At 36.8% G+C, this 16,379-nt stretch overlaps 1 protein-coding gene across 3 annotated transcripts in view; it reads left to right on the forward strand.

Annotated features, from left to right (window-relative positions):
• Positions 1–16,379, forward strand: part of LOC149088343 (2-oxoadipate dehydrogenase complex component E1) — an 846,788-nt gene that overhangs the window by 562,410 nt on the left and 267,999 nt on the right. For 2 of the 3 annotated variants that reach the window (XM_089247241.1, XM_089247249.1), the window contains 2 exons: positions 12,180–12,311; positions 14,743–14,863. In XM_089247241.1, coding sequence (XP_089103367.1) covers positions 12,180–12,311; positions 14,743–14,863 — 253 coding nt within the window. The remainder of the gene's footprint in view (positions 1–12,179; positions 12,312–14,742; positions 14,864–16,379) is intronic. The other variant, XM_089247246.1, reaches the window with a different exon arrangement.

A 16,379-nucleotide genomic window follows, 5' to 3' on the forward strand; every position in this document is an offset into this window, starting at 1 on the left:
AAGTGCTCAGGAAATATGTCCGGGCTGCTTAAGTGCTCTGGAACTGTGCAACACATCACTCAAGTTATCCGTAATTATGCCACGGACATGACCCCCTCATCCTGAAGCAGGGCCCCTAGGCTGGGATCTTTTATGGGCCTGGAGCCTTGTCAGACCACCCCTTGTGGGGGGTCATGGCCACGGATCACTTAAGTAATCTGGGAATGTTGAGTCATGTAGAACCACAGTGGGGGCCGCTTAACTGCTCTAAAATTGTACCACATGTCACTCAAGGGATCTCTAAATGTGCCACGGATCGTTCAAGTGTTCTGGAACTGTGTCGCGGATTTCTTAAGTGATCTTTGAATGTGCGACGAGCTTACTTCAGTGATCTGAAAATGTGCCATGGGCCACTTAAATGCTCTGGAATTGTGTCACGGATTATTTAAGCTATCTGTAAATGTGCCGCTTAGTTCATTTTCACAAAATTGGGTTTGAGGGGGCAAGCCACATCAAATAACCTTCAGGCCCACATTTGGTCCGGGGGGTCCAGGGTTTACCATATATGGCTTAAAGTGAGGGTTGCAATCAATTTCTTAAAAAGAAATTTTGAGTTCTTCCCCTTCAAATAGCATTGAAATTAACAGAAATCGACTATAACTACATATAAAGCTATTTTCTTTTGAAATTTCAATTTTTTTTAAATGTTTTTTATATTAAAAAATATTTTTTTCATCTGGGGGGGGGCGCACGACCCCCCTTGGCTCCCCTCCTGCGTACGTTTCTGATCCCAACAATATGCGTTAGAAGGTAGGGGGCAGTTCTGACGAAAATTTTGCTGACGGGGGGAGGGGGGTCAAAAATGGCGTAAAATTTTCTGACGTAATACTTGAACGGCCCCTAAGGGTGGGAGTGCCGTCAAAAAGAATGGGCACACCCAGGCACGGCTAAGGGTCCAAGAGAAGAAGAAACCTCACAAAAATTAGATCTGGTTGAAACTTTCGATAATTTGCCTAATAGGGAGGGCCTCAGAAAAATCACTTGGGCTGGAGGCCCGTCAAAGATCCAGCTGACTCAAAACAGTTTTCTAATACAGTTGTTCTTCCATTCGATTCTTCAAGTTTCATGATCTCTTCTATCTTAAAGAAATTTTACTTCCATACAATATTCCAGCCAACAAATATACTCACCTTTTCCCATCTGAAAGATCCTATCTCACCCTCCAAAGAATCTGGTATCTACTTCATCCCATGCAAGAATTGCGAAAATGGATATATTGGCCAAACTAGGAGAAATCTAAATATTAGAGTTCTCGAACACAGAAAGCATGTTGAGTAGGGACAGACGTATAGTTCAGCTATTGCTCAACACTGTTGGCAATGTTCACAATATTTTGATTTCGATAAAGCGTTTGTTTTTAAAAAAGCACCACACAATTCCGAATTGAATTTTCTCGAGGGATACTTCATCAGAACATGGCAGAATTTCCTCGTTAATGATGGAAGAAACACTCCACCTATTTTGTCAGATTAGACAGGCTTTATTAACCTCAGTCGTGACAAAACTTTCAACACTTTGCAACAAATGGCTCGCCAATTCGCATCCAAAGACCACTCTTACACAACAAATACAAAGGCGAACTCTTCGGACGACCAGACGTAAACATCACTCCTCCACGACTCATTCGTCTGAATTCTGACCATGAGGTCCTGATGATGGCTCTCCATTGAAGAGCTTAAACGCGTCGACCAATTGAATTTATTTGTCTTGAAAACGTGGCAGTTTTTGTATAAATGAAAGTAAATAATTTTAAAATAAATGATAAAATTAATTATGTTTAAAAGAATTGAATGTAATAATGAGTCTATAATTATTAAATAATGTATTTAAGTTCTGGCAGCACCTCTATAAAGTTCCGACCTACACTGTGTTCTAAAATAACGACATTTACGTTCTTTTTAACTTTTAAAAAATTTTCGATCAGGGTGTCATTGTCTGTCGTGTCAGGTTCAGGTTGTACGTTATCGTCAATGTTTATGTAATCTTCAAAATGAGAACCTTAACTAGGACTTTTGTAAGGGAAAGAGCAACATGGTCTCTCTTGCTGCCCCTACCACTGTGAAATTCGAAGATTTTATAAGTCTTTTTGTTCCTACCTGAAATTTGTCACCCGTCTAAATTTTGCCACCAGTGCAGTTGTCCCCCTCTAAATAATTCTGGCCCTGCCAAGCCTTGAGACCACGGAATGCACACAGCTTGCATACAATTTTTTAAGTCTTGCATAACATTTGAAAATTGAATTACCCCTTACACTGATCCTTACACTGATTTTTGCTGTTGAGAAGCTTGCTCTTTCGAAAAATTTTGTTACAATTTCAGAAAGCAACTGCATTACTATGGTTCATAGGCGGAGATGGACTTGGAGGTCTGGGAAGGTAGTTTTTAACTACCCCTACGTAATTTTTAACGGAAAAATAATAAGCTCCACTGCCTTACTGGTCCAGCCTCCGGGAAACAGACCCTCTCCTGCCCTCTTTTAATTGTTGCCCTGGTCAACCTTTCGATAAAGATCTTCAACTGTGTAATCTAGTGCTCTTAAAATTTTGGAATTTATTACCGGATGGTTGATGCTAAGAAAAAAGTTGTGCATTTAAAAAAAAATGTGCCAACTATTTGATTATTTTTTGTGGTGCCCCTTTTCTCCTTATGCCCTAAGCACGTGCTTATTGGCATGGTTAATCCGGCCCTGCAGCTTAGCAATGAAAAGTGTCCATTCGGCGTAAACAAGTTGAATAGGCTTGCAAAATAACAGGACATAATATAACCTCTCACACACTCCACTGCATAATACATTTGAAATTAAAATTTGAAGAATTTATTTGATCGCAATTTATCAATCTCACCGGCGCCCCAACGCCCCTTGCCACGGGAAATTCAAATCCTGACAGAAATCGCGAAGTGCTGCTTATATGGCAAAATTAAATTTTTCAATTTGACCGTGCCAGGATTGTGAACGGAACCACTTTGTTTACATTCTCATGATACTTTCATTTTAAAGATGAATTTCAGGTAGGAATTTTTAATTTCCTAATATAGTAACCTTTAATGGAACACATATGGTGTGGTCAGTAAATTTTGTGTAACTGATATTTTTGTTTATTTCTAGTGCTTTTTATTTGTGTTTTTCAAGTGATTTATCTTCTCCCCCCCCCCCCCTGCATTTTCCAATTTTCCTTTTTTTTCTCATTTTCTTTGATTTCCATGGCTTGTTTCATAAAAAATGTTGGAACGGATGGTAAAATAATGCCTATTTTTGGTTTACCATCATCAGAAACATTTTTTGCTTTTGAAACAATATGGAGGGTTCCCCCTTGATGAAGACATCCTCATTGTCCCATTTATTCTCTTGGTTTTCTCTTTTTGCTTTCTAATATTTTTCACTTTAAATATATATACATATACATTATACAGGGCTCCCACTCGTCCTACTTTTCTTTTCCTACTTCATGGTAAAATGTTGTACTTTTGTCCTACTTCCCAGTGTTTGTCCTATTTTCCTACCAATTCATATCAGCAAAATTGATTTGAATTGCAATTGATTTTAATTGAGCAGGGAATCATTGATTTATATATATCCAACTGTTGTAGATTGCAATTAATGATTCTCCCAAAGCAGAAATTATATCATTTTTAAGGTTATTTGGGTGATGTATTGATTTTGGGTGATGTATGTAATTTGGCTTAGTAATTTGTCATTTGTTTAGTTTGGGGGTTCAACAAGTAGAGCGTAAATCATGTCCTGGTGGGAACGTTAGTCCGGGACTGGAAAATATTTTTGTATTTATTACTTCATAGTCTTGGATAGTAACCGACATTCATCATTTAAAATTTATTATTTTGTGTATAGGTGAAACAATATTTTGAATTACAAAACAGTTGGATACATATATTATATTTTAATATATGTATGGAAAATGAACAAGGCCATTTGGTGATTCTGATGCTACCCAATAGCATTCAATTGCCTTGTACAGTCGAATCCTGTTTTAACAAATACCATTGTAACAAAAATCTCTTTGTAACAAACACTTTTCTAATCCCTCAAATAAGTTTGCATAGGAACAATGCAATCAACCTGAAATTCCTTCATAATGAAGTGATTTCTTCGGTCTTTTGGAGTTTGTTATAACAGGGTTGGGCTGTGAAATACTAAAAGAAAAGAATGTAATACACACACAGTAGACTATCAGTAATTCGACACCCTGAAAGTATCGACAAACATATCAACTTGAGCGGATGTCAAGTTGGTGGGTTTCGCTTTAAATTTTTGTTCTACCATTTTTGTGTACGTAATTATATACATTCAAACAATTCCATTAAATAAAGTGCTAATTCTCATTAATTTTAATTCGGGTTGTTTCATAATAGAATCAAAACATATAAAAAGATTTACCTCATGAAAAATAATCAAGTATATTTGTTTGAATTTTTTTCCGAAGAGAAACTAAAATTTTTCTACACTATTCAGTTTATTCCAAGATTTTTAGGCACTCAAGAAAAATTGAGTGCATAGGAATCGACGCATGGCATCTACAGCTTTTAATGCATCATGGTGAGATGGTGCAGATACAGTCAATCCTGTTTCAACTAATATCGTTATAGCGAAAATCTCGTTTTAACTAACATTTTTCTAATCTCCAGATACGTTTACATAGGAATAATGCAAAAACCTGGGATTCCTTTATAACAAAATTTTGTTTTAACGAAGTGATTTCTCCAGTCTCTTGGAGTTATAACGGGATTCGACTGTACTTCTTCATCCAAACTTTCTGTGTGATTCTATTTCTTCAGAACATGAAGCACTCGCTATGTGGTTGATTGATTCTAGAATATCATTGTCTTCTGAAAGTCTTGAAGTTACAAGATCAGAGTGAGTGTTCACTAATTCATCCTCGATATACTTACCTGTAGATTTATAGCATTATTTATGCTTTCTCCACAAGTAATCTCAGAGAAATCTTCAGAGAAATTTTGTTTTCCAAAGACTCTGAACAAAAACCGCATGACAGAAGCAGTTCCGAATCGTGGTTACCGACTTCCATGCAGAATCAATTATAGAAGAGTTTCAATCAATCAGAATCAATCATTTCAACAGCATCTAAAACAGAATTTTTTTCATCCATTTTAACAGCCACAAATTTTTTTGGTCTAATTTTCTGTAAAAAGTTTTCATACTTAGAATAATTCTTTGATCTATTTCGACTTGAGCGGAGTTGAGCCAAACATATGTTGAGTTCGAGAGTTTTTCCTACATTGAAATTAGTATTGTGCAAACCAAGGGAATAATAGATGTCGAGTTATCCACATGTTGAGTTATTGAGATTCCACTGTATATATTGTGAGGAGAGACAGAAAAGAACCATGTTTTGACCAAAAATTGTTTTTATAACTAAGTAATTTTTCATTTTGCTTTATCTTGAGTCAATCTTATAGGATGCTGAAATAGTGCTATAAAAAAAAAAAATTTACAGGATTTTTTTAATTATGCTTTGATTTTTTGGTGTCAAAGAAAGGCTCTCTCCCTATCCTACTTTTTGTCCAACTTTTTCTTACTTTTTCTAATTTTTTGAGTGGGAGCCTTGATTATTTTAACTGTTGGACATAATTAAAATTTTTTTACTCTTATTTCAAGTCTTGCTCAAGACCAGGGCCAGGCTCAGGAATTTTGTGGCCCGGTGCAGAAAATTTTTTGCGCCTTCTTCCAAAGCATTTTATAGAGTCGCTCCCCAACTTTTCGAGTTACGAACATAAATCTTATAGGGGAAAAGTTGTTTAAAAAAATTTAATTACAATTTTTTTATTTCAGTAACGTGTTGATAGTTGAGATCGTAATGAATAGAGTCCGGAAGTTTAGGCACTAAAAAAAGGCATTTACTATTTATGGAAAGGGAAAATAACTAAACTTAGGTATTAAGGATCCAAAAACTAGCTTAAAAATTGGTTGTACTCAATCTGTCTATTGTTTTGATTAGAGTTTATAATAACTGCATTATGGGCTGTAACTGGGAGCAGGAGAGGCAACTGCCTCAGGTGGAAAAATTTAGGGGGGGGGGTGGCAATTTTAGGTGGAGCAACACTGTTATAAAATTATAAAATTTTAAAGTTGTGGCAGTGGCAAAAATCCTAGTTACGGCCTTGCATAATAAAGTATTTGTCCCTCAGGTCAGGGCAATTCCAGGGCCATGAATGAATGAACGCCAGGGTCTCTACCACCGAACTTATCCCGTTGCCGAGATCTCTTCCAGCCCAGCTTCGTGGCAGAGTCTGGAACAAAGTGAGTGTCTACACCTAACAGTCTGAGTGTGTAGCTAGTGTTATGTATGATATTTCAGTGCTGCCATCTATACTTCAAATTGTGAGTGAAGTGTAATGATTAAATATTTGTAACGTTATAGGCCTGTTGCTCTCTGTGGCGAGACTTTTTAAAGGGAAGATCGGCTCGCATTCGCGCCGTGAAGTTGGGAACCACAGAAAACCAACTTCAGCCGACCACCACTGTGGGGTCCGAACCCGGATCCTCGCATCGCGAGTCCGTCACTATAACCACTCCACCACCACAGCGGCAATTCCAGGGCCACCATTAACAGACACGGAGACAGAAGAGAAAATGAATTGTGGGGAAAATGAATTGAGTTGTGAATAATTCTCGTTTGTTGTATTATTTGGAATAATTACTATCGTTTTTACAGTAGAAATGTAGGTCCTTTGTTGTATTGTTGTAAAAAATTGAAATTTTTTTATATTCCCACATATCTGGGATTCCTCCAAGCACAGGGACCCTGTGTGACACATCTATCGCACACCTCTGAGGGCGATTCTTTTTAATTTAATTGAATACCAAAAAAAATATATGTAAAATAAATAGCCATGGTTGTTTGCAGTGTATGTATGGTGCAGAAACAAAATTAAAACAACATGGGCTCCAGAGCTCTGTCTTCTCCTACTTCGCCTTGTCATGACGCTAGCCCCTCATCCGGGCAATGGCTAAAATTGACAATGGTCGATAGAGCCTGGGCAGTGCACGGAATGAAATGAAATGTCATGACGTCAACTGATGATCTCTTGGAACAATCATCTGTAGCTATACATACACAATGCAGTCCAATGCCTGAGCGGAACATATAATGTGAAGCCTGCTGAGAAGGAAAAAATTTCTAATTTTTCTGTTTTTGTTGCATAGGGCTGCGTGTAACACCGATTGCAACCACAGGGGTGGGGCTAACAGGGCTCCAGCCAGGTACCCGGAACAATTCTTACCACTTTTTTGTTTTTTCATGCAATAAATTCAGTACTTTGGAGCATGTGAAACATCTGACAAGGAGGCCCGCCAAATATCCCAGCCTGGGGACTCTCCTACAGGATGTGGGACCATATGCTTACACCATCCGGTCAAAGTAAAGTTAACTCATGCAACACCAAGTTTCCTATCTCTCAGATCAATTTGGCTGCAGTTATAGTGGAGCGAATAGGCTAAGCTGTACAGAAGTTGTGACTAAGAAGAAGCGGTACAGAAGTTGCATAGGGCTGGAGGAAGAGCCATGCGCACATATTAGAAGAGGAGGAGGATATAGAAAATGGCCAAAGGGGGTTACGAAATGTAATGGTGTGATGATGATGACCCCTACTCAGAAGAGGGAAGGAAAAAAAAGAACGGACCAATCAGCAGATAGGGACCAACCATTCAAGTATTACGTAAGCAGATTTTCAGCCATTTTTGACAACAACACCCCCCCCCCTCCCCCAGCAGCTTAGAATATTTCATATCTTCAAAAAGGGGTGGTTGATGACGTAAGCAACCTTCAAACCCCCCCCCCCTTCCTTGTCATCAAAAGTCAGCAAATCCTAACCCCCCTCTCGATGATGACGTAATACTTGAATGACCCCATAGCGAAAATCAGCAGGTCGAGGTGAAAACAAACATGTTTGACTCCCGTACCTCGTTTTCTATTTTCGTCCTCCCTTTCTATTTTTTGTCTTGCTCCTCGAGTATGAGCGGTGTAGAACAAAACTGCAGACCTGCCAACTCTCCCGATTTAGCGGAAGACTCCGGATTTTTCATCCTTCCTCCCGCTCTCTGGATTTGTTAAAATTTTTCCGGATTTTGGCAGAAAATTAGATTTTACTCGAGCTTTCACGTTGCCGTAGCGTCAATGATTACCGTCGTCGTTGGGGAAAACACCCATTGAGGACAGCCGTTGTCATTTCCATCAAGCAGTCTTAAAAACAGTCTCTGTGACCGCATTTAAGCAACTGGCAAAGACGCGACTTAGTTTTCGTAGCGTTTATCGGCAATTATTTATCAGGGGCATGGCCTTGGTTGCCGAAATTCCTGTATAATCGTTATTGTATTCCATTAACAGCCATGCGGTAAACACGTTTTTTCGTCGGCAGATTGGTAATTTGAATTTAATTGTTTCTTCCGATTAAACGTGTTCAGAAAGAAAATATAAAACTTTAAGCTAATAAATAATTAAGCTGAAATATAAAGCTTTTAAGAGTTCATATACCCAAGATAGAATCACTGATACCATTCAAGAAAGGAAACATATTTTATGAACAGTATGTAGATGTGATTTCTCTATTCTGCATGGAAAGACTAACATGGAATTATATTCTGCTCAGGGGCAATGCAGAACCTGCCTTGGATTGGGGGGGGGGGGGATGTAACCTTTTCTTAATTGATTAAAAAAATATTTTTTCGAATTTTTTTTTTTTTTTGATCGAGTCTGTGAGTGCTGGGATGGGGGGGGCACTTCTGCAATTGTTTTCGTCGCTAGTTATTATACGAATCCAGTACCTCGTGATCGCCTCACTACATGTTCCTCCAAATGGAGCTGAATGACACGGCGGGGGGGGGGGATTGTTTCACGGTACTTTCTGAGGAAAATTAATACCAAGAGTTTGAAAATTAAAAAAAAAACATTTCTTTTGTTCTCAATGCTCAAAATGCTCTTTGCATATTATGACCTGAAATGCACCAATAAACTTGAAAATAGGCAAAAAACTCATAAATGAGTTTAGTAATGTAACTCTAGTAATCAAACACAACAATCCATTGAGAGGAAATTGCATTTTAATTAATTTAGCAAAATTTATGAATGATTAATAATTAGCCTGTGGTCCACCTGCTTACTTTTCATCGAATCATATTGAACAGTCATACATTTCTGAGGTACTTTTAAAGCTTTTCATCATATTTATCAAATAAATGTTGCAATTCGATACAAAGCTGTAGCAAGGGGGAACCTTGGGAGTCTACCCCCTTCCGAAATGTGAGAAAATGACCAAAAACATTAAAAAGGATGGCCAAATCCATTGTTCTGTTACTTTGGTCCCGAAATGGAAGTGGTCCACCTCCAAACTAAATTTCTAGCTACAAGCCTGATTCAGTAACTTTGATCATTTTTCAAATCTTTTATTGCTGTTTTTTTAAATTAATGTAAATTAACAGAAGTAAAGAAATCAAGTACTATAAATCACACGAATGAAGAAAAACATTTTTAAACACATTAGAACTGTATTTGAAAATGTAGGTAATATAAAATTACTACTGTATATTCTGTTTAATGTACCCACTTCGAAAGTTTTCTTGTTTAGTATGATTTTCGTAATCCTAACTTTTTTTAACACTTATCAAAATTTCCCATTTAAAGCGTTTTCTCTCCTGCAACGTTTTTCACAATTTTTTGGAAACACTAAGTGGGATTCATTGTATAAGAGCTATTTAATGTTATTACTTGTTTGAAAACAAGAGTTTCTTGCCACAAATAAAATTAAAGATTGCAATCTTAATATTTGAATATTCAAATTCGAAATTCAAAAAGACACTCTGTTATAGGCTGCCAAATATTAACAACACTAGTTGCAAACAGCCTAAACTCATGGGAGGAGTTACGGGGGGGGGGGGATAATGCTCCCCCCTGCGCCAATGGCGGAGCTGACTGATCTAATTTATATGCATATATATATAAATTGGTGTCATCATCCCCCCCCCCCTGCCATTCATGTCTATCTCCGCCTATGGCTAAACCTCTGATAAAATATATTTAATAGTAGGCAAACACACATTGTCTTATCAGAAACACCTGGGCTGTCAGCAACATAGCCTACATCCTAAATTTTCAGACCTTTGTACTCTTAAATGTTTTTATGCATGGACTCTCTGTTCATGAAACAAAATATTTCTAATGTTGGTACTGTACACATTAGGTGAATAATTAGATTGAGAAAAAAAAATCAGAAAATCTTTTTTTCTGAAGTTCAGTAGTAAAAATTGTCAAAATTTAGAATTAACACATTGTATATCCGTCTTCCGGAATATATGAGAGAATAATTTAGATGGGGTGTTTATGGCTGGAAACTGCTAAAAAGTTCTCGAGCCTCCTTAGGGAAACATTGTGACATGACAGTTCAGCGGTTCTGAGGAAGGCATGCAATTAACACTCCCGAGGAGTGTCGAAGTTGCCTTGCTACGGGCCAGAGGTTATCTAGAGATGTTTATGCTACAGACCAAAAGATAGTAACTCCACCGAGAGGGGAGGTTTTCAAGGGGAAAAATTACTAGATTTCTTTTGTGGTGCCCTAAGCATATTTTTTTCTTAGCCCTGTTATTCTTTAATGGCAAAAAGAAAGGCCAGACTTTTTTTTCCGGGGTAAAGAATGTGACCCCCATCTGCATACTCTTTTCCCCTTTAAAATAAGCTAATGTCATACCCTATAACACTAAAAATTATATTATAACTTCCTAAAACTGAAATCATCCTTTCACAATCAATAGTAGTTTAATGCGGGAAAAAATTAAATTTTAATCAAAAATTTCCAAAACATCTGCTGAAAAAGGAAAGGGTTTTGTTTGGAAAAATTGTGGTCCCTGAAATTTGGCGACCTGGTGTGACCGCTCCTTTCGTACCCCCCCCCCCCCCCAAGTCTGACCCTGATCAAGGCCTATATCGAATTTGAGCACAACATGCAGTACGATTATAAACAAGAGGTACGATTATAAACAAAGTACCAAGTATTCTGGGTAGTAATAGTGTTTTTTCTTCGATTGCAAGAGGTGAACTTGTTCCTTCAAACTGGGAACATTCAAATATTGTGTGGCATATTTCTGAGAGCGAAAGCTTAAAAATGTGCTGTCAAAATTCATATTGTTTAAATATATGAAAAATTCAACTTTTTTTTTAGTGCCCTTTTTTGGCGTCTTCGCGATCCGCGCAATTCATTCTTCCTTAGTAAACAGTGAATAGGTTATAATTTTCATGTCAATGTCAAACATTCTTGATTCTGTTACTTCAGTTGATAAATATTTCGTATCACCACTCTTTCTTCAACGATAGTGGGATTTTTATCGGGGAAACTTATTAATATGATCCTTTACTTTATGAATTTCATCTGGGGAAATTCAAGGTTATCGATTCCTGCGAGTTCGTTTCTTGTCAGTTTTCTGTAAACAGGACCAACCGTCAAAGGTGATGTGGTTCTGTTTAAATAAAATAAGATGATGAAAGACTCAGTTAGGTAGTTGGTTCAAGTGCACACAGGCGGCATTACAGCCTAGATGGCACTTGGTTCCATTTAAATATATAAATGTGTATGAGATAGTGCTTGTTCACACCAGTGACAGAAGGCAGTTATAAATTTACACCATTACGCATTAAAAAATGACAAAGTTTAGCACAGCATTTTTCGAAGTGCGTGATGGAATGGTCCGGGGGGGGGGGGGCACAAGAGAAGCTACAGACTTAACATAAGATCACTTGAGTTAGGAGGCAATGAGAGGAAAAAAATTGCTGATGAAAAGGGCAATGGAACAAAAAGTTCTAGAAACTATGCACAACTTAAAATATGGGTGAACACAGAGGTCTTTTAAACGTATCCGTACCTCTGAAGAAGAGTACTCAAACTTAGCTTCTATGGAGCACTCTGTGAGAGAAAGAAGAAAAGATACCTCCCCCCCCCCTGTCTCTTCCTGAAGGGTGGACCCTCCTCTTCCCCAAAAGGCCTCTCATCTCTGATACATGCACTTCCACACCTACATATGCATGCATACAGGCTCGAACAAATGCTGTTCACAATGTTCATGTTTTATCATTTCTTTATGATTAGATTAGTTTCACAAAATTTTATTTTAATTTTACCAGTTCGTACAATTTAGCAAGCAATTAGAACATGTAAAGCAAGCAAAGAAAAGCATTGGTGTATGGGATTCTGGCTTATCGCTGGACATATTGAAGTATATAGGTGCAAAATCTGTTGCTGTGCCAGATAACGTTGTGAGTATCTTAAATGATTATTTTAAATGCATATTTCGGATAAAGTCTGTCCACCATGCAGTTAAGGTTGTATTTAAAGGGAAGGTATATATATAAAATGGTTGATGATGATTGATTATATACAAGGGCGTAGCGAGGGGGGGGACTTGGGGGTCTGGTCCCCCCCCCCCCCCCCTGAAATGTGAGAAAATGACCGAAAAAAGGGAAAAAGATGGCCAAATCCATTGTTCTGTCACTTTGGTTCCCCCCACCCCCCCGAACGAAATTTCTGGCTACTCCCCTGATTATATATATGTATATATAATCAATCATCATCATCAACCATTTTCAATCCACTGCTAGATGAAGGTCTCTAAATTTCCCATTCTGATCTGTCTGATGCTTTAGCCATCCAGTTGACTCTAGCCACTTTCCTGATCTCATCAATCCATCTTGCGTGGGGACGTCTTCTCGGACGTTTAACACCACAACAGGGGTACCAATCTAGAATACTTGTGGTCCATCTGTTGTCCGGTCTTCTCGCAATATGTCTAATCCATTTCCATTTCAAACGTTTAATTCTTTCCATGATACTTTTGTGTGGTTCCTTATCCAAGTGATTCATTTTCTGTCTCTCCTTGTGATGCCTATCATACATCTTTCCATGCTCCTTTGTGTTGTCTGTAGCCTTTGGCTAACTTGTGAGTGTCCATGTTTCAGCTCCATGAGTCAGTGCTGGTAGCACACATTGGTTAAAAACTTTTCTTTTCAGGTATAAATGGCATGTGACTAATTACAGTTTTTGCCAAAAGTGCTCCATCCAATCCTGATCTTTCTGTTCATTTCATTAATGATTCTGCTGTCCATGGTAATTTCTTGTCCCAGGTATACATAGCTTTCTACTTCTTCTATCTCTGTGTTGTTGAGCAATATTGTCCTATTCAACACAAAGGGGTTGAACATAACTTTAGTCTTTTGTAGATTCATTTTCAAGTCCACCTGTATACTTGTCTTCACCAATTCTTGCATCATTTCTTCTAATTCGTCTGGATTACTGCTGATAACAACGTTGTCTTCAAAACGCAAATGGTTTAGAAATTCTCCATTTATTTTAATTCCTTTTTTTTATCCCAATCCCGTTTTTTTATCCCAATTCCCTTTCTTCTAAAACAGCAGTAAAGAGTTTTGGTGGGATAGTGTGTCTGACTTTTTTTTTAAGTTTAATCTTTGCTTTTCCTTTATCCAAACGAATTGTTGCAGTTGCTTTGTCATATATTTTTTTAGGCTGAGATTACATTATGAAAGTTTGATAAAAGATCTTTTAAAAAACAGCATTTAAGCCTATTGGTTACATTCGCTCAAATGTAAATGATATGCTTATTGGTTGCATTTTCTAGGATTTTTATAAAATATTTATAGTGTAATCTCCCCCTTAGACCAATTTTGGGGTGCTGAATTGAAATGTGAATGAAAACAGGTAGTTTTTTCTGCAGGATGGGCATTTTTTTAAATGCATATACAGTCGAATCCCGTTTTAAAGAATACCATTATAGCAGAAATCTAGTTTCAACGAACACTCTTCTAATCCACCAGATAAGTTCACATAGAAACAACAAAAAAAACCTGGAATTCCTTCATAACGAAATTTCTTTATAACGAAGTGATTTCTCCCGTCTCTTGGAGTTCGTTATAACAGGATTCGACTGTATATCATGAAAAACATAGGTGCTAAATGATATGTTTCAAAAATGAATTTGCAAGGTTGCAAGACTGATTGAGAAAAGTTGGAAATGGGATTGATGGTGAACTATGCCGAGACACTTTTCAACTGCCTTTCCAATCAATGATTTTATGTAAGCAATCAGGGGTCAATGACATTGTCCATCATTATGAAGAAAACAGTCAAACTTCTTCCTCTTTCTCAATACCCCTCTCCCAAAAGTTGAAATAGTCTGCATCCATTCAAGGGAGTATAATATTTTATTATGCCAGTAACCCATTATAGGGCTGGGATCTGCCGTGTCCTTTTTGAACTCAAATTACTGTACAATAATTACTTACTATCCATTACTACATAATAATCATGGAAAAAATAAGGAATTTTGGTTCTTAGGGTAAAACAAAGAAAGAAATAGGGTGTCAAGCAGGAAATTCAAAAATTTTCAGTACCTTGGATTATCCGGAAATTCAAACTTTCGGGGCTCTGATTTTTGAGACTCTACTGTATAGTAACCCTGAGCTAGCTCCAACCCTGCTTCAGAAAGAAATTTTTTGTGAATGAATATTTCATACGTGGATTGACAGTTGATCTGATATGATATCAAACTTATTGTAATTAAACTTGGTACCATAACTTATTGTATTTTAATTTATATTGATTGTTTTAAAAAGTTTAAAAGAGAGACACTATATATATATATAGGAAAAATGATTTCCTCATTTTTTGTTTCAGAATTTGCATGCAACTTTGAGAAAAAATTTTATACCTGATCGTCTGAAAAAAATTCAACAAGGAAGCAATGTCGACTGGGCTACAGCAGAAGCTTTAGCAATTGGATCCTTACTTTGCCAAGGTATGTTTGCAGACCCCTTGATTGCAGTGCAGAAAAAAATTTGGTCAACAATATAAATTATGCAAATGTACTTTATCCATAATTTCATTAAAAATTATGAATTGGAAAGTAAACTTCATAGCAACAATATGGTGCATTTTTATGAGAAACAAAACATTTACTAGAAAATACTGGAATTTTCTATATGCATGGCTCGTATTGATCCTGTTGTAGAGTCAAACATATAATTTTTTTTTGAAGAGACAAGTATTGCTTTCATGTGATGTCATATGGGGGAATGTCCAGGAGAAAACCAAAAATGTGTGTATCTAGGAGGTTTGTGCATTCTTATTGATGTTATAAGCAAGGTTCATTCTCTATGAGAATAGGTTCGGGCAGCCAATTATTGACATTGTAGTCGAGTTTCATTAAAATCAAAATCATGTTAATAGAGTTTGACAATATATGAACGTTCAAGTCAACAACTGGGCTCTATTTCTCCTTGTTAATTGGCTTTATTAAGTTCCATTTGAGTAAACTATTGTGAGCACAAAATGACTGTGGTACTGCAAGAATAAATAAAATGAAAATAAATTCAGTTGAAACTCATCAAATGGACTTTCATAATGCAAAATACAGCTTCTCATGAAACATGTTTTGCGTCTCATTAACATTCTTCCCCCCCCCCCCCCCCAAGGGCTCAGGGTCTAACAAAACTTCTTTACAAATGTTGCATAACAAAGTCTCTTTAAAAACGTCTTTTAAAAGTCACATGATTCTAAAATGTTTTTCTCCCCCTATATGTGACAATGGGTAACCAGCAGCATGTATGATGTTTCATCACAGGGGGGGGCGGTGCTTTTAATCCAAGTAACAAGCTGGTGACTCCCTGTGATTGACTTTTCTTCCCATGAATGTGCTTCCTCTTTTCTTTCTTCACATTTGTTAATTTTCTTAAGTAAATTAATATCTCAATCAAGTGTACTCAAAATTTTGAACAATTTTAATTCATATTTCTAAGATGTTAATCCCTATTGCAATTCTATTGTTATAGATCAGTGGTTCTAAACCTTTTTGAAAACGCGGCCCAGTGAATCAAATTTCTATGGGTGTACGGCTTGGTCTGGAATAGTTCATAAGATAATAATTGATAAGCAACCAATTAATGTTTAATTGCAAGCTAATTATTTGATTAATTACAAGCTAATTATTTGATTAATTAAAACTCATTTAATGAATTAATTAAATAAACCCTTTTAATAAATTGATTAAAAAAATTCAAACAATTTTAATTAAAATCCTTTTAATGAATTGAATTCATTATTATCTTACAGGCTGATGTAACAATTTGTTTTTCTTTCTTGTTCAAGTCAAAACATAAACAAAGCATTTCATCAGCAACTTCAATAAACATCCTCTTTGCATAGGCCGGTACTGAGGCTGTTTGAGCATCCCAATAAATTTTACTGTTGGGGGGGACTGAGCCACCCTACTAATTAATGAATATATAATGCATTCTTTATTCCCTCTCCCGCTT

This window comes from Pholcus phalangioides, unplaced genomic scaffold (assembly GCF_987345545.1).
Source record: "Pholcus phalangioides strain wild (caught in Gottingen) unplaced genomic scaffold, Ppha-v1.0 ptg000003l_1, whole genome shotgun sequence".
Lineage (NCBI taxonomy): Eukaryota > Metazoa > Arthropoda > Arachnida > Araneae > Pholcidae > Pholcus > Pholcus phalangioides.